Source organism: Ciona robusta, chromosome 8 (genome assembly GCF_009617815.1).
Source record: "Ciona robusta chromosome 8, ASM961781v2".
NCBI classification, from domain to species: Eukaryota; Metazoa; Chordata; class Ascidiacea; order Phlebobranchia; family Cionidae; genus Ciona; species Ciona robusta.
This window is the reverse complement of record NC_143242.1, coordinates 1,442,589-1,469,654: the sequence shown is the minus strand read 5'-3', so window position 1 is coordinate 1,469,654 and position 27,066 is coordinate 1,442,589. Positions and strand designations below refer to the sequence as shown.

Sequence of the window (27,066 nt, the reverse complement as noted above, 5' to 3'; positions counted from 1 at the left end):
TATTACCCTTGATACAGAGTTTATTACGACACTTGGTTTTTCAGGTACCAGCAAAGATCCTGCTGAATCAACTGAAACTACCACCCCTGAATGCATAGAGTTGTCTTTGGTTGATCCAGTAGAGATTCCTAAAGCAAAACCAACATTATTGTTATCTGATGACAATAAACCATCCAAACAAACTATTAAACAGATGGTGGAAAGGATTAACAGAATAAAAAATATCTTGTATGATGTTACTTCTCAACAGGCTTTGTTGGAAGCCGAAGAAGTATTACAGTCTGTGGAACAGAATTTGGTAAAGTCTTGCAGACATGAAGAAGGTATCCGGGTATCAAAACCTCCTCTTTCTTTGAAGACAAAAAAGAGAAAGTTGCCGTCATCATTTGTATGTGATGAATTACCACGCAAGCACCCTAAGCCGAACAAATATCAAGGCAGACATGGGTCGGTGGCAAACAGCATGTCTTCATTACATGCAGTCACTGGATTGCAACCGAAACAAACAGAAAATTCTCCCAATGTAATTGGCGGCCCTCAAAATTCCAACAACCAAAAACTGACGAATTTGGGAAAAATTCTTCCATGCTACACCTTGGCTGAAAAACACCTAACCGACAAAGCATTACAATGTGGTCCATATTCTATTACATATCTTCAGCTTTTGTCCTTGGAGATGAACATAAGCTCCCAACAGAAACAAGAAATATGGGAGTGTGATAAGCAGTTCCGTGTTGGTTGGCTGTATGATGAAATAATTGACAGCTATCTTTGGTGCTTATGTAAAAACAACAAGCACATCATGTTTGCTGATTCAGCTGTGGCGCAATGTATGAAAAGCGGGATGTCAGTCAAGCGATTGTGGGCAAACATGACATTAGAAAATATGAAATTTATTTTCATTCCGTATAACCCAAGTAGAATTCATTGGGTATTGCTGGTTGTCGACATCAAGAAAAAGCAGTTGCTTTACTTAGACCCCAGAAAGCATGCACTAAACTTGCCAAAGCAACTTGAAACAACTAAATTATTTTTAAACAACGTGTTGCACAGTAAATTTGGTTTTAAAATTACCACCATTGACACAATGTTAACAAGCCGGACATTCCAAAATGATTACATGAGCTGTGGTGCAGTTATCTGCATGTACGCAAGTTGGCTTACAGAATCGAAACCATTGCTACAACCAGATGTTGGACTAAAAGAATCCCGAGAGCATATATTGAGCACAATTGCTCATGAGTCCTCCCTGGATATTAACGTTTGTGGATCATGTAGAAACCAGGATGACAATATCACTGATTGGGTCCAGTGCACCAAGTGTCCCCAGTGGTTTCATGTTAACTGCGTTGGACTAAACATCAACAAGGCAAAATCAAATAAAACTTTTACATGTTCCCATAAGTAGTAACGTGGATTTCGTTACTGTTGACCTCCACAAATGTATGCCTGGCCAAAGCTTTAAACTAAGCAAATGCTCTTACAGAGCAACTTACACTGTTTCGTGTATGCTTGGCCAAAGCTTTAAACTAAGCAAATGCTCTTACAGAGCAACTTACACTGTTTCGTGTATGCTTGGCCAATGCTTTAAACTAAGCAAATGCTCTTACAGAGCAACTTACACTGTTTCGTGTATGCTTGGCCAATGCTTTAAACTAAGCAAATGCTCTTACAGAGCAACTTACACTGTTTCGTGTATGCTTGGCCAATGCTTTAAACTAAGCAAATGCTCTTACAGAGCAACTTACACTGTTTCGTGTATGCTTGGCCAATGCTTTAAACTAAGCAAATGCTCTTACAGAGCAACTTACACTGTTTCGTGTATGCTTGGCCAATGCTTTAAACTAAGCAAATGCTCTTACAGAGCAACTTACACTGTTTCGTGTATGCTTGGCCAATGCTTTAAACTAAGCAAATGCTCTTACAGAGCAACTTACACTGTTTCGTGTATGCTTGGCCAAAGCTTTAAACTAAGCAAATGCTCTTACAGAGCAACTTACACTGTTTCGTGTATGCTTGGCCAATGCTTTAAACTAAGCAAATGCTTTTACAGAGCAACTTACACTGTTTCGTGTATGCCTGGCCAATGCTTAATATATTACATATCGGTACAATATGGCATTGTCGAGGTTGGTTAACATCTCCATTGTTTTCACACCATGGCATTGCGAAGGTTCTCCTTTCAAAACCTAACGATCACGCATATAAAGCGACCTCATGGGTGCGTGGTGGAACCGCTGACATTTAATTAATTTTTCTTCCTCTTAAGACTGTACACAGTACCCGGCGTATGAATTCGCATGCGAAGAAGATATTAGGTACAAGGCTTGATGCAGCCACTCCTGTAGTCATGTGTATGGGAAAAGTAGAATACAAACTAGTTAACAAAGGTTTCACTAAGAAATTATCCTAGGCAACCGCTCTTAGTTTTCCAAATAAATAAGAAGCCAACATTGGTTAAATTGTTTTTATTTTTTAAATTGATTTACGCCTTTTCTTCACTTTCCTATCCACTGCTCTCTCCACCTTTTTGCACAACACATAACCCCACACAAGTAAAATGTTAATTTTTGCACAACACATAACCCCACACAAGTAAAATGTTAATTTTTGCACAACACATAACCCCACACAAGTAAAATGTTAATTTTTGCACAACACATAACCCTACACAAGTAAAATGTTAATTTCTGCACAACACATAACCCCACACAAGTAAAATGTTAATTTCTGCACAACACGTACGTTCACACAAGTAAAATGTTAATTTTTGCACAACACATAACCCCACACAAGTAAAATGTTAATTTTTGCACAACACATAACCCCACACAAGTAAAATGTTAATTTTTGCACAACACATAACCCCACACAAGTAAAATGTTAATTTTTGCACAACACATAACCCCACACCAGTAAAATTTTAATTTTTGCACAACACATAACCCCACACAAGTAAAATGTTAATTTTTGCACAACACATAACCCCACACAAGTAAAATGTTAATTTTTTCACAACACATAACCCCACACAAGTAAAATGTTAATTTTTGCACAACACATAACCCCACACCAGTAAAATTTTAATTTTTCACAACACATAACCCCACACAAGTAAAATGTTAATTTTTGCACAACATATAACCCCACACAAGTAAAATGTTAGTTTTTCACAACACATAACCCCACACAAGTAAAATGTTAATTTTTGCACAACACATAACCTCACACAAGTAAAATGTTAATTTTTGCACAACACGTACCCTCATACAAGTAAAATGTTAATTTTTGCACAACACGTACCCTCACACAAGTAAAATGTTACTTATTGTAAAAACCAACTCCTCCTGTAATACGAACGTATTCTAAACTTTCTGCAACACATTTTTGCAGAAGGCATGCGAGCGACAATTAAAATAAGTGGCGAAATGACTTGTACCGGATTTGGCGTACTGGGTTAAAGTGGGAACCGGAATGTTCATTCTACAAGTGTTGCTTCACAACCGAGTAGGCGCGACCGCGGGGAGAACCACTGTTATTTGTCTTAAATATTCAGTGAGTAGCAGAATATACTATGCAAGTATACTCTGTTGTTAGTTCTATTGACTGTAATGTAATTGTATACTATCTATGCGGCTTTGCTGGTACGGCGGTACCGTATACAATGTGGGTCGCATATCATTGCGGCCATACTGATCACTATAGAACCCCCCAGTACCCTACATATTAAGGATTAAGCTGATGAAAGTGTTAGATGTTGGTGTTTAGGCGTTTTAGGGGTTAGCAGTTGGGGGTTCGTTTTAGTAAGTTATATTGGTTGTAGATTGTAGTGGTTAGCAGATATAACGTAGAGGGTGGATTCTTCACCAGTACATTTATTGATTATTAATACTCACGTTTTTTATACATTGTAAGTAATCGAAAAAAGTGGTTTTGTCTGTCAAATTATAAACAAATGGATGCTGTGTCATGGTGGTGGGTTTCTATGATCTACTTGCTTGAGGGATTTGCAGCATTTGGCATTGCACTAGATATTGGACTACTTCTCATGCACTTTTTATCAATAGTATATTCGTAAGTAATCTTATCTTTGTATTGTGTAACTAGTTGGGTATTTTTTATTACCAGTACCGTAGAACATTTGGTTAATGTGCCTGCCTCGAACCCAGAGATAAAGGGTTCATTGTGGGCGTATGTGTCCTTGGGCAAGACACTTAACAATTCATCCAACCCAGTGGTCACTAATGGGTTGTCTAAATTGTTGGGGTAATGAAAACAAAAGACATAAACTTTCGATTTTCTCTCCAAGTGATTAGTTTAACTTTTTGTTTAATCTTGAGAAACAATATTTATCATTTATTGATGTCCAAACAGATTGTAGGATCTGTATGAATATTTAATTTTCATTTGAAATTTTGTATCGTTTTTCATTTCCATGACTTTAGGGCAAAATAATACATTTGCAGGGCAATACTCCACTTGATCTTTGTATAATATATATAATTTATTAAATACATATTTATTTACAAGTATAGCAGCTAGATATTTATATTCATTTTTTTTAGTAAACTATACATGAACAAGAAGCCAGCAGACATGATGAAAGCTGAAGTTAAAGGTGTTTCGATTTTGAAGCCTTTAAAAGGTGTAGATCCTAACTTGGAAGACAATTTAGAGACCTTCTTTGAACTTGATTATCCACAGGTATTAAACTGTTACTGCAAGGCATTACATAAATCTCTCTCGATATATATATTATATAACATATTTAAAAAAAATGTTTTTGAAATTTGTACCAGTATTTTATGTCTTCACTTTACTTTATCAATGTAAAATGTTGGTATGAAAAAAAACATTTTATGTGTATGTTATTCACAGTACTTGATTAGACATTGGCACCCCTTAATATTGGAGAAGTATAGTCATTGTAAAGCTCACCTTGAGAAAAGTCACAAATATATATATATTCCCAAATAGGCCCTGAATTCAAGACAGTTTCAAAGCTGTCCTTATTGCAGATAGGACAGTTTCTGCGAGTTGTTGTTGCTTTATTTAAATATTAAAGTCAGCATTGGTAACACATTTTTATCAGCTTACTGTTCCACCCAGTAGAAGCAACCTTAAAAGTAAATATAAATGTTTTGCAGTTTGAACTCTTATTTTGTATCCAAGACAATAATGATCCAGCAATAGATGTTGTTGAACGGTTAATTCATAAATATCCAGCTGTTGATGCGAAAATTGTCTCAGGTGGTTACAAAAGTTTTTATGCTATGGTATCAACTCAATGTACTTTTAATATTTGTGCTGTCCGGTTGCAAAAAAAAGTTTTTGTATTGTCTAGTGTTCATGGTTGGCCCAGATAATTTTTTACAAAAAATCAGATGCACAAAAATTTTAATTTTTTATCCAGTTGCATTAGGTATGTGAGAGTGATACATAATGTTCTAATTGATTTGTTTAAACCTTTTAAGGTGGAAAGCGCATTGGTGTGAACCCAAAGATAAACAATTTAATGCCGGGGTATAACTGCATGAAATACAACTTATTTTGGATTTGTGATTCGGGAATCCGTGTCTTGCCCCTTACCTTGCGAGATCTGGTTTCAAAAATGCAGGACAAAGTGGCTCTCGTGCATGCAGTACCTTATACATCAAACAGAAAAGGATTTGCAAGCTCCATAGAAAAGGTGCTTTTATGTTTATTTTTCTGTTATGTTTTGTTTTATAATGTTTATTGTTATTGGTAATAGGTGTCTAGAACCTGTTAGATTTAAAGGTTTTATTTTACAGATACATACCTAATCTCTCTATATACCAATGTTATCATTGTCGCTTTTTGTGACGTTTAACTGCTACCAAACGATATATATACTTTATATTACATATTAAATCTGTTTACATGTTATATGGTAACAAGTTAATTGTTTTGTATCATATGTAAAGTTAATGTGTTTTACAGATATATTTTGGCACGCAACATACTCGAGTATATATCAGTGCTCATGTTATTGGTTTTACATGCATGACTGGTATGTCAAACTTAATTCGAAGGGATTACTTTGATAAATCCACTGGCGGACTTGGAAAGCTTGCACAATATATTGCAGAGGATTACTTTATGGCCAAACTACTTTCAGATAAGTAAGGTTATTTTTAAATACTGTGGTTCCACTGTTTTACCGTTTTTTTAAACATACAGTGGTTACAAACTGACTTTATCATCCTACCCTGCTTTACAAAACTCGGGCAACTATGGAGTTGGAAAGTTTATTGAAAGAATGACAAGGTAACTGTGGTTAATGTTTAAAATTAAAAAAACTAAAATATATAAATACTATTAAATTGACATATTGTGACATTTTGTGACAATCAAATGCGTTATGTTATCAGTAATTGATGATCATTGCTCTGCGTCATACAGTGCTAAATAACAATTGATTATCAGTCTTAATTTTATCTCTATTGTTTGTACCAAACAACTTTAAAGCTGAATCATTCAAACATAATTCTTTATGCTTGACTACCCTTGTAAATGAAGACCCAGAGATAGTTGACATAGCTTCTATGTGCCAAACATACAGGTTGTTTTTACATTTTAAGTGGAACTACATTACTTAACTTTGCGCTTGAAACTCTTTGTTATATTTCAAAAATTACATTAAAATTAATGAATAATATTTTCATTAACTTTGCTGAATAATATTTTCTTGAATAATATAACATGCATGTTACAACAAAACAATACATTGTTTTAGAACTTCAGTGCTTTAAAGTAAGTATTCTATTTAGTCATGAATTATTTAATTACTTTTGGTATGTGGCCCATGTGGCCAATAAGCCATCACGAGCATCAAGGTAACCGAGTATTTTATTAAAAGTATTTCCCTAAGTGCTTGTTTCCTTTGACTACCTAAAACTATCAGGGCTGGGCACACTAACCAACGAAATAAACCAAAATACCACACAACAGCTAACATGTTATAATTTCCATCCCTCATTAGATAAATATCATGTGTAATGTTGAGTTCGTGTAAAAAGTGTCAACGTGTATTTAACCTACCATACAGTGCCATAAATGTATTATGTATACATGTATATGTATCATGATGTAAAGAAAAGTTTCTAGGTAATCTTATTTCGTATGTGTTACGTTGTAAGACTGACGCACATTTGATCAACCTTGTTAATGTTGAAAGAGCAGTGCACACTATCTTTGTGCACACACTATCAACTTACGATATATTGTATAGTTTCCATTCTCTCTATGTTTGTTTAGGTTGGTTGTTCGGCTTATATTACAATTGTAAGCGTATTAAAAGCTCTTCGTTCTGTGTTGCGTAATAAATGCTAAACCAAAAGTATAAAGGAGAACAGCATAGCACACTGTTAGTGTACTATGAGAACAGAGCGTTCTGTTTAACACCGTGATTCGCTTCAATAACTTCGTGTACGGGTGTTTCTTGCCAGGGCGTAGACATGCCACAACATGCTGCTTGTCGTTGTTTATATTCATATGCCTGTATGATACTTGTCATCATATGCGTCACGAAATGTTGCCGGATAATTACATTAATCGTTCGTGTGTATCGCGATTTTCGTTGTTAATACGCACACAAGCTGTCACCGTCACAAATCCGGTTCATGTTACAGCACGGCTGTTTGCTGCATGGATTACCGATACGTTAACCATAAACACTTTTCTAAAGAATTTGAACGGTCCTTCACGAACTTCAGTGAGGAAATATTCGCCATTTTACTACTTTCGATTCCCAAATACCATGTTTTGTCGTTTTTTATTTTTGTATTTTGTGGGCAAAAATTCCGTAGACTAGTAATAAATAAAAAAACACATAACGCTTAATTAACAATCTTTTTAAAATAACTGGTTTTACATATGCGTCCAATAAAGAACGGGATTACGATTCCACTAAAACGTAATTTGGTCCGCGTGACTTTAGATTACTCAGCCGATCAATAGGAGAAAGTTTCCCGGCTCACTTGTGACGTCATAGTAATTTCAAGAGACTCGTGACAGCGATCAATGTGTCGCGCGCGGTGACGTTACTTTTAAAAATAGCTACGATGTTTGGCGCCTTATAGCGACGGAAATTTAACAATCGGGTTCTAATATAAATGTTATAGTAGTCAAAGCTAGATTGACCTGGCCAATTGCAAACCTTTTTATTGGTGTATTCTTTATTGTTTAATGAGCAATCTGAAATACCCATTACTAACTCAGCATATGAAACAAGAGGTTTGTATGTTTACTAACCAGTAACCAACCCATGACAATTCATTCACAGATGGACCAAACTAAGAGTTGCAATGGTGCCAGTCGCTGTGATTTTGGAACCATTTTCAGAATGTTTTTTGTCTGGACTTTTGTTTTCGTGGTCTTGCTTACATTTCTTTAGTTGGAATATGTTGGTCGTCTTTCTTTACCACGTTCTTGTTTGGTTCATTCTGGACTACATTCTATTTCGGCAACTTGAGGTTTGTATATACAGTCTCTTACCACCATGTTTTCTTCAGTAATAAATAAATCTTTATTTTACATCATTTTTTCTTTCCAGAATGGCCACCTTCAAATCAGTAAATGCGATTTCTTAGTTGCATGGTTTGTTCGTGAAACCCTCACTCCGTACATAATATTTTGTGCTTTATGGGATCCAACTATAAATTGGAGGACAGGCAAATATAGATTACGTTGTGGAGGCAAAGCAGAAGAAGTTGTATAAGATATTCTTCTTTTCTTTTATGCAAATGCCATTATCTATTATTTTTTAAATAGAAACCTGGGTTTCAGTAGATAAGGCATTTTTGCTGCTCTTGATGGAAAATTATGGTATGCTTACCATGTGTTTCTTGATGGTGGCTCATTGAATTAATTTAATATTAAAATAGCAAATTTCATAAACCATTTTTTTCTGATTTAGCCCTGCAACGCGAGTGTTCCTCTAACTGTTGTGAAGTTCCTGTAGTGCTATGCAGGCATACCTGTGTGCCTGGCAGTACAAGGAAACGTCTTTCAATAATTATTTCTTCTCTTTTTCTTATGTTTAGTGCCTGCTCATTAAAAGCGGTGTGTTTGTCATTATTTTGGTACATTGCTCTTCATTACTTTACTGTATAATTAACTAAATTAACAATTATAGCATTTAGTAGACAATTAATTTCAATCGATTTGTTCCGATCATAATGCGAGAATTACCGTTACCTGTTGTCTATATTGTGTTATACGTCTCCACAGTTTTCAAACATTCTCACTGCACAAGCTTTCTGCAGCATTGTGCAGCTCTTGCATTGTAATCGCTACCGCATCACTAACTGTTAATCTTTCTAATTTACAAATAACGTTTTGCACAAATATATAAAGCTTCTGGATAAAACAGCAACGGTACCAGTAGCAGTGAAATGTAGTACAACTACTACTACGTCATCCAGTGTTTTTTTGCGCATTTGTTATGATGACTTCTTGTTTCCAGACACAAGACAAAGTACTATCATTGTAATTTTGATTGTGCTGAAATGAAGCACATTGTTCACAATCAAAATCACTTGTTACCTCACCAATTGAAATAAAATGTTGCTAAAAATATGGTTGTCTTTACACTACCTACCTAATTTTCTAGAATACAGTGTACAGGTTTTGTACTGTGTGAATAACAAATCTATAATTTCCTATGTTTATGCTCCAAGCTACACTAGACAATACTTAAACTACAATAAAAATCTTGTCAACCACCAATTTTCTGGCTTTATGGAAAATAAACCAAACAAAGTACTGCTCAAGCACTTTCATGCTTGAAATCTTCCTTTATTTCTACTTAAGTTCCTTTACACTTAAACCAGGTGGAAGAGACTGACGAAGTTTTTCAGCTTTATCTTTATCCTGGATCACCAAGGTGTACAGGTATCGACTACATCTCACCTGAAAATATTTGTTTTATTAACCTAAGTATTAGCGCCCTGAATTAAATAAACATGAGAAAGTAACATAAGTAGGGATGCACATTACAGAATTTCGAATCCGTGAGATTCGAATCCTTTTGTATTCGAATCTAATTACGGGATTCGGTATTCTGTTTAATGACGTAATTACACGTCATCTCATATACTATATTAACAATTTTTGAAACTTATTAATTTTGAAAAAAAATATTTTTGTGTTTGTGGGACTTTCAAGAGTAAACGTTTCGTAACGTCTTTTCATAACCTGCTATACGTTTCATGACGCAAAAACTACCCAATAGTACAATTTTTGATCATTTTACAGCTCATGTTCCAACAAGGCGGGTATGAAAGAGTCAATAAACTGACTTATGTGGGTAAAATTATTTTTTCCTATAAATATAAAAAGATTCGAAATTCTAGATTCGAAATAAAGTATTCTAGGATATCCTAGAATACCTAATTATTCTGTAATGTGCATCCCTAAACATAACATTATTTTCTTTGAATATAGTAGAGGAGATCAGAATAATTAATGTAACGAAAAGGAAATTTGCAACAAAACGACAGTCGATCTCGATATACACACGCTTGGGGTAAAAACTTCCTGAGTGCTAAATAAAAGCGTGGCTGGTATGTGGAATTGCCATAACTTTAATTACACTATTTTAAACCAGGTTCACAGTACAGCTGGTGGTTAACAACAAACTTTTACTAAAATTAAAATGGAAAATTGACTGTTTATCTATAAGTGGTGGGGGCAACAACAGGACATTTTTGGGAAACGTAATTATGACAGCAACAAGTTGTAATTCATAGGTTTGTACTTTTAAAGGGGCATACCAACCAAAAATCAAAACTTGTGTATTGATAGATATGCCTAAATGTGACCTAAACTACCATCAAAGTTTTAAAATACAAAGGAGCGAAATTGTGTTCATTCGAAAATTTAAAACATAATAAAAATGTTTTAGCTATATTCATTTGAAAATTGAACATAATAAAATGTTTTTGGTTGGTATGCCCCTTTAAGGTCTTTGGAATGTTAAACAATCATATGCCGGGCTTACTGTGAATTGAATGGATTACAAAAGTCTTATACGAAAAGAATTTCCATGATTTTGTAGCCTTTCCCAGTCTTTGGTCAATATTTGGTGTATATAGGATAAATTGTGTTACTACCTTAAATTTTGTGTTTTGCCTGTTCTTTTTAATCTTAACAGATTTAGCATCAGCTCTTCTAGCTGTTAACAAGAAATCTTTGATTTCAGTGATTTGTTTTGGCATGGTTCCAAGTAATCTAAAAATAAATAAAAAAGATTGAAAACAGCACTTCTAAATACCTACTTTTCGTGGGGCAAACTGTATGTGCAACGAAAAGCCGGTGATTAACAGTTAAACATTCGGAAGTTTACTCGGTGATATTATTACGTGGGTCTTTTCCAGCAATAGTTACAGGCAGATGCTTTTGTTAAATCATGTTTGGTCATTGCAGCGACTGCAGGTTCGAATTACAGCAAGAAAAGTAAAAGATTTCACCAAGTCTCATAGACGGTATTAACAATATATAGTAAAGTATGGTAATAAAAAACAATGGGGAACTTGGGGTAGAAAAGGACAACCCCCTAGCTCGCTAAAAAAACATTTTTATTGCAAACAGCTTTTCTGGGTAAAAAGTTATTTTTTATCCTAACTGTCATTCTAGTTGGTAATTATTTTTTCAGTAAAACACAAATTATTAAATTAAACAAAAAATTGCCCAAAAAAACTTTTTAGGGGGTTTGCTAAACTTTCTTGTGAGAAGGCCTTTCGTAATAAATTTATTATGAATGCAAGTATTTGCAACATATTTAGGTATCTTGCTGCTGGTATATTTCAATTTTAAAGTTTACGAACATTTCATACTTTTTTTTTTTTACTCCACTTTTTTTTCTCTTGTTTTTTACTACCCCGTTTTTTTTCTGTTTTTTTTTTTCTTTCCGAACCAATATTAACTTTGTGATAAAATTAATTTTAGAGTTATGTATGTAAATTATTTTAATTTAATTAATGATTTAACTGATTTTAAAGGTAATGAAGTATCAAAAACAGATGATTTACAGCTTTGCCTACATTTTCTGATAATGTAATTTATGTTTTAGGTTAAGACTGTTTACTTACAGGTCATTTTAATGGTTATGTTGCTGCCTTTTTAACTTTTATCGCCCGTAATTTTTGCAATTTCGGGTCTGCAATATGAAAAAATTTTCTTTAAAAAAATTTTTTTTTGCGTTTTTTTTACATTTTTTTGTCAAATCTTTTAAATCCTCACAAAACTAATAAAAACTTCCCTCTGATGACAATGTAGCGTGTCTTTTCTTAATTTAATAGCAAGTATATATAATTCTGTGCGTAAAAAAGCAAAAAACGAGCAAAGTAGGGGTAATACTGCCGCTGGTGACCAGTGAAAATTTTGGTCTCAAAATGTTCCTTAGGTCTCACTGATACCGGCTGTATAATTTTTTTTTGAAAAAACTCGGGCGTTCGTTTAAAAAATTAACTTTGAAAATGCGCGAAATCGCGTGACCAAAATTTACACTGGTCACCAGCGGCAGTATTACCCAAAGTAGGCTGGTTTACACATGCGAAGTACATCGATGATTTAGCGGGAAAGCATGTGAGAAATAAAATGGTGACTTTGTCAGGTCCCTTATAAAACTACGGGTTGCAGATAGTTCGAATATTTCGAGCAGAAAGGCTATGCGGCCACTTCCAATAGATTTCAAATCATCATACGAATAGTACGATATCTTAAATGGTTGTTAAGTTACCGAAATAACAAAAATATCTCCAACCTCGTAATGGTTTATTGACGATTACTTAAGAAGTATTCAAGGTATTATTAGACCAAAAGTTGGTTTGTAAAACTCGTATGATTATTTGACATTTATTGGACGTGTCCTCGTAGCGTTTTTGGTCGAAATACCCAAAATATTTGCAACCGCGCGCAACCCGAAGTTTTATTAGGTACCCGGCTTGGTCCTTACTTGCTAATGTTTGTTCTGGTAATCCTTTAGCTGGTGGCCACCTGAAATTTTGGTTTCAAAATGTTCCTTAGGTTTCACCATGGCCTACTCAATACACGGCCTAGGAATACACCGAAACTGCTCAGACAATAAGAGGCCTATTGATGCGAATAATGCCCATTACAATACATTGTTACGTCACGGTTTTATGAATAGATTGTCTTCATTTTGAATGCAGTTGTTGGTAGGTTTAATACCAGTTCTAGGTTGTTTTAACTTACAGTTTATCACAGAACGTGTCGCAGGGATATTTTCTTGTTTAGTTAAAATCATACCAGACATATAAAGCAGCGCAAAAGGTTTATTAGTATATAAATACCAGTTTATTAAGCATAAAGAGAGACAAGCAATCAGATTCAGTTTACCCAACACAGAAAACCTACGTTTTGATTATATTTAATTTAGTAGACAGGCATTTGGCAAGTTTTATAATGCAGCACACCTTCATAATTTTATTTAGATTAAATTCTAAGCCACCAAAATTATTAAGCAAGCTATTTAAGCATGGTCAATAAGTGTTCCGTAGTTGGATAAAAATATTTGGATAAGGGTACCATCTTTGCATGTTATGATCATGAAGAAGTGGCAAGAAGATCTTCAATCAGTAACATCATCAATATATTCTTTAACAACAAACAGACATATGTAAATAATTCTGTTAGGAAGGAACACTAGTAAAATTTAAACAGCGACAAAGGTCTAAAGTTAGACACAACACTTAAGTACGAAGGGAGGCTATCGTGAGTTTGTTTGTATTTTACAGTCTTAATTTATGATGTGCTGTATGACCCATTTTTGGACCTCGAGGAAGAGCCTCTGTCTTGCTTTAACAAAAAAACCTCGAGTAGAAAATGGGTTATGAACAGCAGGACAAATCAAGGCATAAGCACCTTGAGACAAAAGGCTAATGCTTGTATTTATCCAATATCCTATATTGTTTTTAAGGACCGGTTTTAAAAGTCCACAACGGACATATCAATTAACTTACTTGTTGTTACTGCGGTGTTCCTTTGCTAGATTTGCTGGAACAATCTGTTTTAAGCCAAATACTATTTTCACTCAGCGACTGAGCCAAACTAAACTGTCGGTAAAACTTACTTGTATGCCGCACGTGGTTAAAAGTAACTCCTATCTGTTCAGTCATGCTTAAACATTTATAAAAAATATAAGATGTTGATAAATAACCCGAAAAATAAGGTAATTTAACTGGGAATGGTAAATAAACTGTTATTTGATGCAAAAACTACAGCCAGACAGCAAAATCCATTCATAAAACCGTGACGTAACAATATATTATAATGGGCATTATTCGCGTCAATAGGCCTCTTATTTTGTGAGCAGTTTCGGTGTATTCCTAGGCCGTGTATTGAGTAGGCCATGGTCTCACTGATACCCACTGTATAATTTTTTTTTGAAAAAACTCGGGCGTTTGTGTCGAAAATTAACTTTAAAAATGCGCGAAAACATGCTTCGTCACCGTAATTCGTCTGATTTGCGTAAGGTTAACGATTTATTACGTCACAATCGTGGTCTGTTATGTCACAACAGTGGTATATTACATACGTTACAGCCTTGTTTTTTCTCCACTATTTTAACGTAGGAATCAAACGTAACAATACGCATTCTATGACGTAATAATCCAACCTTGGTTTAATTCGTAACGGCTGGTGTATACGGTGACGCAGCACGATTTCGCGCACTTTCAAAGTTAATTTTCGACACGAACGCCCGAGTTTTTTCAAAAATAAATTGTACAGTGGGTATCAGTGAGACCTAAGGAACATTTTGAAGCCAAACTTTCAGGCGGCCACCAGCTAAAGGATTACCGTTTGTTCTTTGGCACAACTCAAATTACATATAAAATGCCAACCGATATTCGTATCTTGATCAAATAGTAATCGCACGCAATTTACTTACGAATCTAACGAAATGAACATACCTGAAAGTATTTAGTTTTACTTATGATAATTTTAAATGCCTGTTAATATTTTCAAGGAAATAATACAAACAAAAGTAGTTACCTTTCAAACACGTGAACGATCTCTTTCCACGCACTTCGTCAAAAAGACAGATTCGACAATTTTTTTTAATGCGAACAGTTAACGGTCACTTCGTACAGTTTTAACAAGAGAGCGAAGCTCTAATGGATAGACAAGTATAATTTTAACATTATAAACAAAACATTATAATATAGATTATATCAGTCAAAGACACACCAAGTAATTTCACTGCTGCTATTGTGAGTACAAAACCAAGCAAACGCCCTGACTTTTCAATGTGTTTAAACAATAATGCTTTGTTGCTAGCGTAAAACAGCTAAACATACTGTTTATGTTTTGTTGCAAGCGCAAAATGGCTTATATTTACCCTGTCTAACATCTTTAGAAAAAATACAAGAGATCACAGATCTAATGAATAAGCACGTTTTAAACTAATTAGCATAAGATAGTAGAGTCGGGGAAGATGGGACACCTTTAACACATAATATCCAAATAGCCTGATCGTGTTTTAAACATTTAACAACGGTCTGTGGAAGTCGTGAAGATACGGTTTTATAATTCATTAAATGTTCTTTGTTTACTGCCAAATGAAAAGAGAAAACAAAATGAAAAGGTGTCCCATCTACCCCCACCCTGCTATATTAATTAATCCTTTTACTACAACGGTCGACTAGGCTCGATCAAAAACAAATCTGAAGTAACCAACAAAACGGGTTCTAGTCGACTTTGGTGACTGTGGAGCAGTAGGCAGAATGTATTTATACATGTATTATAACTAATGAAACTTATGACGTATGAGGATTGGTGAAGAATATGTGTAAATACGCTTTGTACAACTCATGTACCATGTGTTTATTGTAAACTTACACTGGTTAACGTTTTCGTCGCTTAAAAACGTTTGTTTTCTTCAATTTTGACAAACCGTAATCACGCAGTAATTAGCACATGTTAGAAGTTAATATTAATCATATGATGTTGAATTAAAAATAATGTTTCAATTACGATTAATGATAATACGGTATAAGAGTAGTGCATTTAATGCGTCCCCAGTCCCCACTTAAATGCTAATAGTTGATTCAGTCGTGAATCGTTGTGCGGATTTTTTTATCTCACCAACACCAGAGTCGTATAAACACCGAGTAGTCCAACTGCCGTCTTTGTGTGTCCAAAATAGAGCGAAAGTGGTGACTTTGGTAATAAGTTTAAACTAACTTGTTAGGTTTTTTTGTGTTTTCCTTTTTTGGGAAGGTGTAAAACAGCTTATTTTTACCTCACCAAACATTTTTTTGGAAAAAAAAAATTTTCCCACATTAAATGTACCTACCGAGTTATTTTGGATCTAAATTGCAGCTCAATTTGTCTTTTACGTAACAATGGGTTAGTCCACTCGGTATTTCTATGGCCCTGACCAACACGTGTCGTCGTTCCCTCCCAAACTCCCAGACAGTGTTTCCGCTATGTAAAGTGCATGAGGAAAGTAATCGTTAAATAATCGCTCATCGTGCGGTTTTAAATCTGAAAATTCAGTCTAAGAATTATAAATATATATTATGATTTGATTTCAATCAAGAGAATAAAGAAAAATGCTAGAATTAAGAATTGAGATAAGTGCGGAAAAAAGTCACCCTATCAGCAACAACAACAACAACGCCAACAACAACGCCAAGAACAACTGTTCGACGAAAAAGGATCTATATGGTCACTAACGTGCCCAACAACAACAAAAGAGCTAAGCTCTAATGGATGGGCACGTATAATTTAAACATTAAGATAGATGATATCGGTCATAGAAACACCGAGTGTTCTCACTGCTGCCATTGTGAGTCCAAAATCAAGCAAACACCCCGACTTTTTAATGTGTTTAGACAATTATGTTTTGTTGCAAGTGTAAAATGACTTACATTTACCCCGTCAAACATCTTTGGAAAAAATATAAAATAGCCCTTTGGGTTTAAACAAACTTGTTAAGTTTTGTTTGCGTTTTCCTTTTGTGGGAAGGTGTAAAATAGCTTTTATTAATCTTTTAATGCATTTTTTGCAAAATAATATAAAAATTACCCTTTTTAAATGACTAAAATTTTACCGGTCCGTTTAATTAGTGCAAGTTCGCTATGTCCACAATATTCAGTTCACTATGTACGCTACGGCCGCTACGTCGGCAACGTCCCAAAAAAGGGAGTCAAATTTCACAAATTACCCGCTTTTAGGTCTTGTTTTTGACTTTTTTTAAAACAGAAAACAAATTACCGATGTATTTTAGACTTTCAAACCTTTAAATTTGTTTTTAAGTCCCAGCTTTACCTAAATTTACTTTTACGTAACATTCTATTGGCTGTAGGAGATTTTTTTATTGGGATTTCGGGAGTGTATTTGTATAACTAAAAAAATATACGCCTGGTCCCTTTTGTATAGAATCTGTCGCAACCCCTACATTATTATAAAATCAACGCCACTGCTGGTATATTGCAAATAAACCTATTGGAGGTTGCAACATTATAGTTTGACAATGAATAGTAAAGTTTGACAAAGAATACATAAAATGTTTATGTATATTAGCTTATTGCACATTTATTAGTTAACTGCACACATTTTGGATACTAAAACAAATGAAGAAGCATTGTGTGAAATACAGTTCTGTTTTCTATGCATTATATCTGTCTCGTTCACATTTATAAAAATTAGCATTTCACAAAGCCACATTATGTTTGACCAGGTGACCTAGTTTAACTCACAGATGTAAAAAACAATTTGCATTAAATAGTTCACTATGAAACTCATTTTTGTTTAACAAAAAGTAAAACATGTTATTGTATGATAACAATGTATTGAATAAATTAACAGGTACAACCCGTTTTTTGAATAGTAATACCCAACAAATTTAGGTGATTTAAGATTGGATTGAGATTCACATTTTAAAAATCTAGTGTGAAGTGATTAAATGCATTTACGATCACAGCTTGAAACATAAACAAACTTCATTGAATAGTATGATTCGAGTATGGTTTGGGCATGATTGTTTCTATAGGCCAGACAATCAACAGCAGGTTAAAATTTGTGGTGATCTGTAAAACTTGGGCCAAAACACTTTATCTCACAATTGTTTTGAAAACTGGGGTGACATGGCACTCCGGAACCCCTAAATGGACGCCTATGAATTGTGGTACATAAACATGATATGGTATTATACTACTATAGTACACTATTGTCTGAGAAATAACTAACACATGTTCGATTCCTTGTTGCTATGCATAGAAAATCATCTCTTTAACTTCTATACTTTCCTTGAATTTGATCTGCATAATATATTATATACAGAACACAATATGACTTATAATGTACAAGGCAACAATAAATATTGGTGCGTGTCAGTCTTCGCATAAACTACATTAACAACCTAAGTAACAGCATCAACCTATGAAGGGAACCACAAACTTCAGTTGCCTGCTACTCTACTAGTGCTGCTACAAGTGAAAGTATGTAAACATTGGTATACCTTTCTATTAAATTGGCTTTATTTAAGAATTTGTGGGAAATTAATGCTTACTGTTATACATTACTGTTATAAACACAACCAAAAATGGCCATTGAATAATCCACAGTTAAATATTCCATCTCTGCAGTGCTGAGTATAGTAAGTACAAACCTCATTTTAGCAAAGAAATTACAGTCTTTTTTGATTTTACGATGTAAACTGTACTAAACCGATGTTAGCATTTTACGATGTAAACCGATGTTAGCATTTTGACAGATTTGTGTTCCAGACAGTGTTTCCGCCATGTAGCCTAAAGTACACGAGGAAAGTAATCGTTAATTAATCGCTAAACATGCGGGTTTAAATCTGAAAATTTAGTCCAAAAATTATAAATATATATTACGATTTGATTTCAATCAAGAGAATAAAGAATAAATGCTAGAATTGAGAATTAAGATAAGTGCGGAAAAAAATCACCCTATTAGCAACAATAACAACAATAACAACGCCAAGAACAACTGTTGGACGAAAAAGGATCTATATGGTCACTAACGTGCCCAACAAGAACAACTGTTTGACAAAAAAAGCAAAGAGATTAAAACCAAACAAAGTAATCTGCACTAGATAGTGAACCTAAACTGCCGCCAACTTCGAGCCCCCACTCCTGAATACCACGTTTACTGAATAAACATATATTACTATAGCATTGCGCATAAAAATATTTAGGCATACTATAATCGCACGCAAATTAAAGCAACTTTCCGTTGTATTTTCTGAACGGCTCGTCGGTACATTTAAATCCCGTCCCGCTTCGTCTTCAAAAATTCAACATAAACCGCCCTATCCGACTCAATAAAAACAGTAAAAGGCACGAATTCCATCGCCACTATGCCAAATTTCAATCCTACAGCGCCTTCGAGGTAAGTTTCAGGTGCAAATTGTATACGACCGTTAATGCAGCTCATTATTAAGCAAGTTTGACTAAACCTCTTTGTATAAACCAGCATTTTCTCGTGATGCACTGGACCGTGACGGAGAACTAAAATGTATGTGATTGATAGGATTTGATGACGTAACAAGCGGCTAGTTTCCACTCATTGGTTTTAATCTCTTTGAAAAAAAGGATCTATATGACAACTAACGTGCTCAATTAACGATTACATTTCTGTTTGTTTAAGGCGCTATATCTTGTTCTTAAAATGTGGGGAAAATATATTGCGACGCATATGCCCCTATGAGGATAAAGCATTTTTATTCATTCTTTCTGTGGCGCGGAACATACTAACTTTGGCGTGGAACATTTCTATGAAAGATCTCATGACCTGCGTCATGCATTACATTTTACACAGGAGGTGCCAAAGAGTGCAGCTTGTAATCAGAACTGATTACAGTTTAAGCGATATTTAGCAGATAGTTCTCTCTAGATTTTATAATGTTTTTCTCTGTGTAACATTTTCCGAAATATTTAAGCCTTTTGTGTATTTTTTTAACGGAGTGGAACCATAATAGTGTCTTATTATGTATATAATATGTTCAGCTGAAGTCCGCATACGATAACAGCGTATCAAATCCCCCGCACTCGACAATATAAAGCAAGCAAAACGAGAGTTTTAGGTAAAGGTATAGGTATTTACGAAAAATGCAAAGACAAAAATATAGTAAAGAGTTCAGGTCGACAATGGCCAGTGTAGCGAATAGCGGTAGAACTATGCCACTATAGAAGGCCCCTGCCCTTGGCAAGTTATTCTTCATTCAGTTTTTAATTAACATTATATTAGTCTCTAATTAAGTTATTGTTGTGCTTAATAGATGTGTAAATTTGGTCCTGTGTACTATAGATAGCTAAACAATGTCATCATCAAGATTTGAAGTTGAACGTGTGGCAGCATCACCAGATGGTGCTGTTTCACTTGACGCAACTTCGGAAGAATCAACTGGCTTTGTTCATTCACCTTCTTCTAAAAATGTTGTGGAAAAACCTGCGGAACCAAGCAATGAGGAATTCATAATGATGTCGACACCTGTGGACCAAGAAAACTCTGATGTTTCACCTATAAGTGAAACTGCTGCTGTGGAACAAACAACAAAGAGTAGATTTCATGTTGAATTTGTGGAGCCTGAAAAGGATTTAGAAAGTCCGAGCTCTCCTCACCACAACACACCTTATGATACTCATGATTCCCACACAAAAACATACTACCTCAAAACATTTGGACATAACACTCAGGAAGCGATACCAATGGTTGCATATTACCACAATACTGGGTCAATTACAAAAAAATCATCTCGGCCAACACTTGATCAACTGCATGCAGACCCAGCAGAAGTGGAAAATTCATTACCAAAACCTGATGCTGAGACTGTAGAAGTTAAGTCTGAGGCAGTGGAACCCCACGCTTCTGTAACTCCTGTTAAATTTGGATGGATTAAAGGTGTTTTGGTACGTTGTATGCTGAATATATGGGGTGTGATGCTTTTTCTACGACTGTCATGGGTGGTTGGACAAGCTGGTATTGGGTTTAGTTTATTGATTATCTTGCTCTCTTGTACTGTCACTGTAATTACAACCATGTCTATGTCAGCTATTTGCACGAACGGTCAAGTAAGGGGTGGTGGAGCATACTATTTAATCTCTCGCAGTCTTGGACCTGAGTTTGGTGGAGCTATTGGTCTCATTTTTTCTCTTGCCAATGCTGTAGCTGTTGCAATGTATGTTGTTGGGTTTTCAGAAACAGTTGTTGAATTAATGTTTAAATATAATGCTACAATGACTGGTAGTGTACTGAATGACACAAGGATAGTAGGAACCATAACAGTTATTCTCTTGCTTGGAGTAACCCAACTTGGCATGGCTTGGGAATCAAAGATGCAAATGGGTTTACTTATAATTTTGCTGATCTCAATTATTAACTTTCTCATTGGGACTTTTATACCTGCATCAACTGTCCAAATGTCTTATGGAATGTTTAATTACCAAAGTAATATTGCTGCTGAAAATTTTGGACCTAATTTTCGAAACAATGAAAATTTTTTTTCTGTCTTCTCGATATTTTTTCCAGCTGCAACTGGAATCTTGGCCGGATGCAACATATCTGGAGATTTGAAAAATGCACAAACTGCCATTCCTAAAGGAACACTTTTAGCAATTTTAATTACAAGTGTTGTGTATGCAGTCATCTCCATCATTTTAGGCAGTGTTCAAGTTAGAGTTGCTTCCGGAAATATTGCTGACTTTATAGGAGTTGCTAATGCTACAAGCTTAAACTGCACATCCGCTGCTTGCCAGTTTGGTTGGTCATACACTTCAGTTAACACAACATGTACTGACTCTGCATCTGCAATAAACCAATGTTTTAAAGGTGGCCTTCTTAATGATTTTCAAGCAATGCAAAAAATCAGTGCCTTTTGGCCAATCATTGTGGCAGGAATATTTGCTGCTACTTTATCATCAGCACTTGCTAGTTTGGTTAGTGCCCCCAAAATATTTCAGGCTGTTTGCAGGGATCACATTTTTCCACTGATAGGATTTTTTGGCAAAGGTGCAGCGGGTACAGATGAACCACGACGAGGTTATATCTTAGCATTTGTTATTGCATTGGCTTTTATACTAATAGGTCAGCTTAATGCAATTGCTCCTATTATTTCAAACTTTTTTCTTGCATCATACACACTTATCAATTACTCTTGTTTCTCTGCATCACTCGCAAAATCACCAGGTTGGCGACCAGCGTTTAAGTATTACAACATGTGGTTATCACTGGTAGGTGCAGTGATTTGTTGTGCTATTATGTTTGTTATAAAGTGGTGGGCAGCATTAATTACAATTATTATAGTTGTGGCACTATACAAATATGTTGATTACAAAAAGCCTGATGTCAACTGGGGTTCTTCAACGCAAGCGTATACATACACACAAGCTTTAAACCACACATTGAAATTGAGTTCTGTAGACGACCATGTGAAAAATTTCCGCCCCCAGTTGATGGTGTTGACAGGCTCACCAAAGCATCGACCTGCACTGCTTTACATTGCTTCACAAATAACTAAAAACGTTTCACTCATGGTGTGCGCTAATGTAAAGATAACACAGGGGAAATTTACCAGTCGTAACTTAATGAAAGAAAATGAGTTGAATCAAAAGTGGTTGAAATCCCAACATATCAAGGCATTCTATTCCTCTGTTAGCGCTTCTAAGTTAACAGAAGGTGTTTTAACTCACCTCCAACTATCTGGTCTAGGCAAACTCAGAACAAACACTTTGTTGATGGGGTTTAAATGTGATTGGAAAACATCTACCCCTGAGGAATTTGTTGGATATATTAATATAATCCATCATGCCTTAGACATGAATTATGGCATTTGTATTTTGCGAATGAAAGAGGGTTTAGATGTGTCACAGTATTTAGAAGCTGGTGTTGGAACACATGATCCAGTTATTAGTAAATCAGAGTCAAGCACCTCCAGAAAGGAACGTACCAAGTCAAGTTCTGGTGATGTAACATCTGCAGAGGGTGATGTTGGGTTGGTGAAGCAGACTGAAGAGAGAGGGAGTAGCACAAAGCTGGTGGCAAGAGGAAGCATGAGTGATGTCAACACTGCAAAAATTAAAGCAGCATCATTGTTTCAATCAGTTCAGGAAAAAGGTAAAACCATTGATGTTTGGTGGTTGTTCGATGATGGTGGACTTACTATTCTTATCCCATATCTTCTATCTACTAAACCTCAGTGGAGTGGATGTAGAATGAGAATCTTTACCGGTGGAAAAAAAGAAAGAATTGACCAAGATAAGCGTACAATGGCTCAACTGCTGAGCAAGTTTCGAATTGGTTTTGAAGATGTTATTGTTATTGGTGATATTAATAGCAAACCAAGCAAAAGTTCTGTTCAAGAATTTGAGTCCATGATTAAACCATATACCTGTGGTGAGAATAACGAAAAACCAGAAAATGATGAGTCATGGAAAATTACTGACAATGAACTAACTACATTAAAGGAAAAAACCTACAGACAGTTACGCCTACAGGAGTTGCTACAGAAACATTCACGTGATGCTGCGCTTATAATGATGACGCTACCTATGGCACGAAAAACATCTGTATCACCTGCTTTGTACATGGCATGGCTAGAAGAGCTGAGTAAAAACTTGCCACCTATCATTCTTTTGCGTGGAAATCAAACGAGTGTATTAACATTTTATTCCTAATGCTGCTTAACATCTTCTTGCTACTAATTTTTGTGTTCTGTTAAACCATTTTATATTAGTATATAAATTTCTTTTCAAAATATGCTATATGTATATATTGCTTAAATAAACAACAGTTTGTATCATATTCTATTTTTAAAACTGCAACCAACAATCTTTTGTAGTCTATTCCTAAAGTTGTTTTACTGCCCTACATTTGTTTTTTCATTGCTGCTTAAATTTTCTTTTTAATGAAAGTAGCTTTATTTATAAGTGAAAAAAAAACGAAATCGTCTTTTATTCAACTGTAAATTATGTTATTTTATTTCTGTCCAACCTTTTACAAAAGTAGCAACTAAAAACCGCTGCAAGTACTCTGTGTATATCGTAATCTACCTATCCACCCACATGATCAGTGATTCGAGCGGTTGACTCTGAACCAGAGAATTCAAAGTTAAGGCTCTATGCTGCAACCAATGTATTTTTTGCCGAATGTAAAAGCGCAGTCTAACTTTGCTTATTCATCAATGGCCATTTAATTTTTCTTCATTAGGTTATTTAGGATTTCTGTAATTTACTTACTTTATGTTTTGATTTGTAATTTGTTCGGTTAATATTTAACTAATCCAAGTGAGTTAGATCTTATTTTCCATAGACAACATTTTGTATTTGTTTTTTGATGCAAGTAATTTATTTTTGTTTACCAATTTAAATAATCTAATACCCAATTAGTGATATATTTAAGACATCAGCTTATGGTAAATGCTCATGTATTTTAATCATAACATTGCTGTATTTTAGGTATAACTAGTCGGTTACATTTTAAGTCTAATACCTGTCTGCTGCAAAGCTAGAGATGTATAAGATTATATACGTTGTCTTTTATTCAATCTTTCTATTTGTGGTTGCTTCATTAGGTAAGTTGTTTGTTAAAGTAGTTGTGTTAGTACGTAGTGTACTTAATATGCATAAGTAAGTATCAGTTACAGTAATTCACCCATAGTTTAATCGATTTATCTTGTCGGTTGTGATAACCAAAATAATATATTAAATAGAAATAATAGAGATAAAGGTATTGACAAATGTTATTGGATATAGCATAATTAAATTATGTGCATTTACCATTTATGATAGTTTTAAAACATTTAGTTGAATAAAACTATTTTGTTTAGGGTTGTACTTGCTGTTCACAAATCAAGGTTTCAGGTTTGATGTCGGAAATGTGCTCACAAATATTTCACCATATGCATTTGCTACGACTGGTATAGGACTTGCCATGGCTTTCTCTGTAGTTGGAGCAGCTTGGTTAGTTCAGCGTTTTAGCTTAAATTTGATGTTCTGTGGATGATCACTTATTTATTTACGCATAGTAGGGCAACTTAAGGAGTTATAACTGTCCAGTGGCACAGTTGGTTAGCGTCAGCGTGTCTACCTCTTACATTAGGATAATTGGTAAGCTGGTACGGCCTACGAGTGTAACAGATCATCTGTGTTATAACGACTTCCGGCCATGGGGGAATAAAGCAACTTAAATTCCTTGATACAACTGGAATATTCTATTGTTCGTGGGTGGGGCCTTGTCAAGGATCTGGGATTTAGGCCAGATTTGGCTCATCACCCCAACACTTTCCATTTATGTCTGTTGAGTGTCTAGCCTAAAGACACATATGTGATCAGTTTTGCTACCGTCATCAAACATCGGACCAGAATTTTGGTTACGATGCAAGCAATAACTGGGATGATATGTAGCTTCATTTCCTTCATATACATCATGCTTGCTTTGCTTGAAACTTTGTGGCTTGCGAAAAGTCTTGTTAGTTTTTGTTTTGTATGATTGCCTATTTAAACAATTTATGCATTGGCAATTACCATTATTTTTATTTCAAAAGGGGGATATTTACTACTGGAAGTTCAATAATGGGAGCAGGTGTCATTACTCCAAGAATTTATTCAAAAAATTTGGTAAATAAAATTGAAAACAAGTGTTTTACTGATAAATAATAAGTTGTCTTTATAGGTGAGCATTATTTTCTGTGAAGCTGTTGCAATTTATGGAATTATAATCTCTATTGTGATGTCAAACTACTTGAAATACTTTGATCCTAACTTGTTATCAGATAGTATGATGGCACAAAATATATTTGCAGGTATTTTACATTTGTTTAAAGTGTGCTGATCTATGTTGGTCTTAATGTTTCAATAAACTTATTTATTACATGTTTTTACTTTATGATTAAACAGCATTTAAATAATATATTTTATATATATAAAATTAAACTGTTTATTCTATCATCTGTAGGAGAAAAACTGCTGGTTTTGAATATTGTCCATACCTAATCGATCGATAGATAAACAATATTATTTTGTATTTTTTAATAAAAACCTATGACTAACTAACTGACTGTAATGGATACAATGTTGATAATCTACAGGTCAACCAGACGTTTTGTGTTTGAAAAAATATTTAAAACAGTGTGATTTTACCTGATCAGTTGTTATCATTTTATCCTGTACAAGAATACACAGCTAATGTTTATTACATGTTTTAGGTTACGCACTGTTTGGTGCTGGACTAACAACCGGTTTATCAAACCTCGCTTGTGGAATATGTGTTGGCATTGTTGGCAGTGGAGCAGCAATAGCTGATGCTGCTAACCCAAACCTGTTCGTTAAGGTAACACTTTGAGTAGCTGTATTGACTTTCGTTGTGGGCAATTAAATCATAATAAGATAGCTATCTTTACTATATTATTTAATTCGCTTTCTGCTGGAACTCTATGGGTAATTGATTTTATTCTGTTTTTGGGGAATAAGCATCAAGTGCACTAGGACATCCAAGCCTATAATATTAGCAGCGTCAAGCATAAAACCTGGTATGCTTTTATGTTGCCAGGCCCTTACAACCAAGCCATGCTGCTAGACAACACACTTTCTAACCAACTATTTTTATACAGGTACTCATTGTAGAAATATTCGGAAGTGCGATTGGTCTCTTTGGGTTGATTGTTGCGATTATAATGTCAACCAAAGCCAAGATGGTTGTTGAATGAAACAAAACTTTAATGTGAACTCCTCATGTGTGATTGTTTGTATTTATAGATGTATTAGAGTTATAAAGCAACAACAAAATACAGAAAGACGTTCACACTAAATCAAAACAGTTTCTATTGTTGAAAATTATGTGAGGCGTCTGTAAGTGTATTGACTGGTTGTTTATGTTCATTACTTATCCCATTTATTCTATTTTATCGTGATGTTATGTGTGCAATACACTTCGTTTGCGACCTTGTCGCTGCATTATTTGACAAACAACCTCCTTGCGTGAAAGGCTTCACAGAACAACCAAACACAATAAAACGATTTGGCTGCGTCCTGAAACGTTTGCCTTCTGGCT

The 27,066-nt window shown here is 34.8% G+C and overlaps 4 protein-coding genes across 7 annotated transcripts; 3 read left to right on the top strand and 1 right to left on the bottom strand.

Annotated features, from left to right (window-relative positions):
- Nucleotides 1–3,535: 3,535 nt before the first annotated feature.
- LOC149732076 (ceramide glucosyltransferase-like) lies at nucleotides 3,536–9,598 on the top strand. The gene is made up of 8 exons (XM_089882787.1): nucleotides 3,536–4,074; nucleotides 4,566–4,704; nucleotides 5,148–5,250; nucleotides 5,475–5,689; nucleotides 5,962–6,143; nucleotides 6,202–6,288; nucleotides 8,306–8,495; nucleotides 8,576–9,598. Exons 1-8 carry the CDS (start codon nucleotides 3,956–3,958, stop codon nucleotides 8,738–8,740), a joined length of 1,200 nt encoding a protein of 399 aa, XP_089738913.1. The 5' UTR covers nucleotides 3,536–3,955; the 3' UTR covers nucleotides 8,741–9,598.
- Nucleotides 9,599–9,784: 186 nt separating this feature from the next.
- LOC149732075 (large ribosomal subunit protein eL38) lies at nucleotides 9,785–15,164 on the bottom strand. 4 transcript variants are annotated; one of them, XM_089882813.1, is made up of 3 exons: nucleotides 15,040–15,164; nucleotides 11,136–11,253; nucleotides 9,785–9,933 (listed from the first exon to the last, which is right to left on the bottom strand). In XM_089882813.1, the coding sequence occupies exons 2-3, from the start codon at nucleotides 11,238–11,240 to the stop codon at nucleotides 9,826–9,828; spliced, it is 213 nt and encodes a 70-aa protein (XP_089738939.1). In that variant the 5' UTR covers nucleotides 11,241–11,253; nucleotides 15,040–15,164; the 3' UTR covers nucleotides 9,785–9,825. The 4 variants fall into 4 exon arrangements, with proteins under 4 accessions (XP_089738939.1, XP_089738940.1, XP_089738942.1 ...); XM_089882814.1 differs by having other exon boundaries at nucleotides 14,958–15,059; XM_089882816.1 differs by lacking the exon at nucleotides 15,040–15,164 and adding an exon at nucleotides 14,845–14,960.
- Nucleotides 15,165–19,891: 4,727 nt separating this feature from the next.
- LOC149732074 (solute carrier family 12 member 2-like) lies at nucleotides 19,892–24,473 on the top strand. Its single transcript, XM_089882749.1, has one exon. It carries the CDS (start codon nucleotides 20,340–20,342, stop codon nucleotides 23,691–23,693), a length of 3,354 nt encoding a protein of 1,117 aa, XP_089738875.1. The 5' UTR covers nucleotides 19,892–20,339; the 3' UTR covers nucleotides 23,694–24,473.
- On the top strand, nucleotides 24,450–26,972 carry LOC149732073 (V-type proton ATPase 21 kDa proteolipid subunit c''-like). Its single transcript, XM_089882803.1, has 6 exons — nucleotides 24,450–24,589; nucleotides 24,845–24,977; nucleotides 25,562–25,634; nucleotides 25,690–25,819; nucleotides 26,222–26,346; nucleotides 26,627–26,972. Exons 1-6 carry the CDS (start codon nucleotides 24,529–24,531, stop codon nucleotides 26,720–26,722), a joined length of 618 nt encoding a protein of 205 aa, XP_089738929.1. The 5' UTR covers nucleotides 24,450–24,528; the 3' UTR covers nucleotides 26,723–26,972.
- The last annotated feature ends 94 nt before the right edge of the window (nucleotides 26,973–27,066 follow it).

Coding starts and splice junctions, on each gene's coding strand:
- LOC149732076 (XM_089882787.1), top strand. CDS start 3,956: ATGGATGCTGTGTCATGGTGGTGGGTTTCTATGATCTACTTGCTTGAG. Junction 6,144..6,201: donor GCCAAACTACTTTCAGATAA/GTAAGGTTATTT, acceptor TTAAACATACAG/TGGTTACAAACTGACTTTAT. Junction 8,496..8,575: donor TTCTATTTCGGCAACTTGAG/GTTTGTATATAC, acceptor TTTTCTTTCCAG/AATGGCCACCTTCAAATCAG.
- LOC149732075 (XM_089882813.1), bottom strand. CDS start 11,240: ATGCCAAAACAAATCACTGAAATCAAAGATTTCTTGTTAACAGCTAGA. Junction 9,934..11,135: donor GGCAAAACACAAAATTTAAG/GTAGTAACACAA, acceptor AAATATTTTCAG/GTGAGATGTAGTCGATACCT.
- LOC149732074 (XM_089882749.1), top strand. CDS start 20,340: ATGTCATCATCAAGATTTGAAGTTGAACGTGTGGCAGCATCACCAGAT.
- LOC149732073 (XM_089882803.1), top strand. CDS start 24,529: ATGTATAAGATTATATACGTTGTCTTTTATTCAATCTTTCTATTTGTG. Junction 24,978..25,561: donor TCTGTAGTTGGAGCAGCTTG/GTTAGTTCAGCG, acceptor TTATTTCAAAAG/GGGGATATTTACTACTGGAA. Junction 26,347..26,626: donor ACCCAAACCTGTTCGTTAAG/GTAACACTTTGA, acceptor ATTTTTATACAG/GTACTCATTGTAGAAATATT.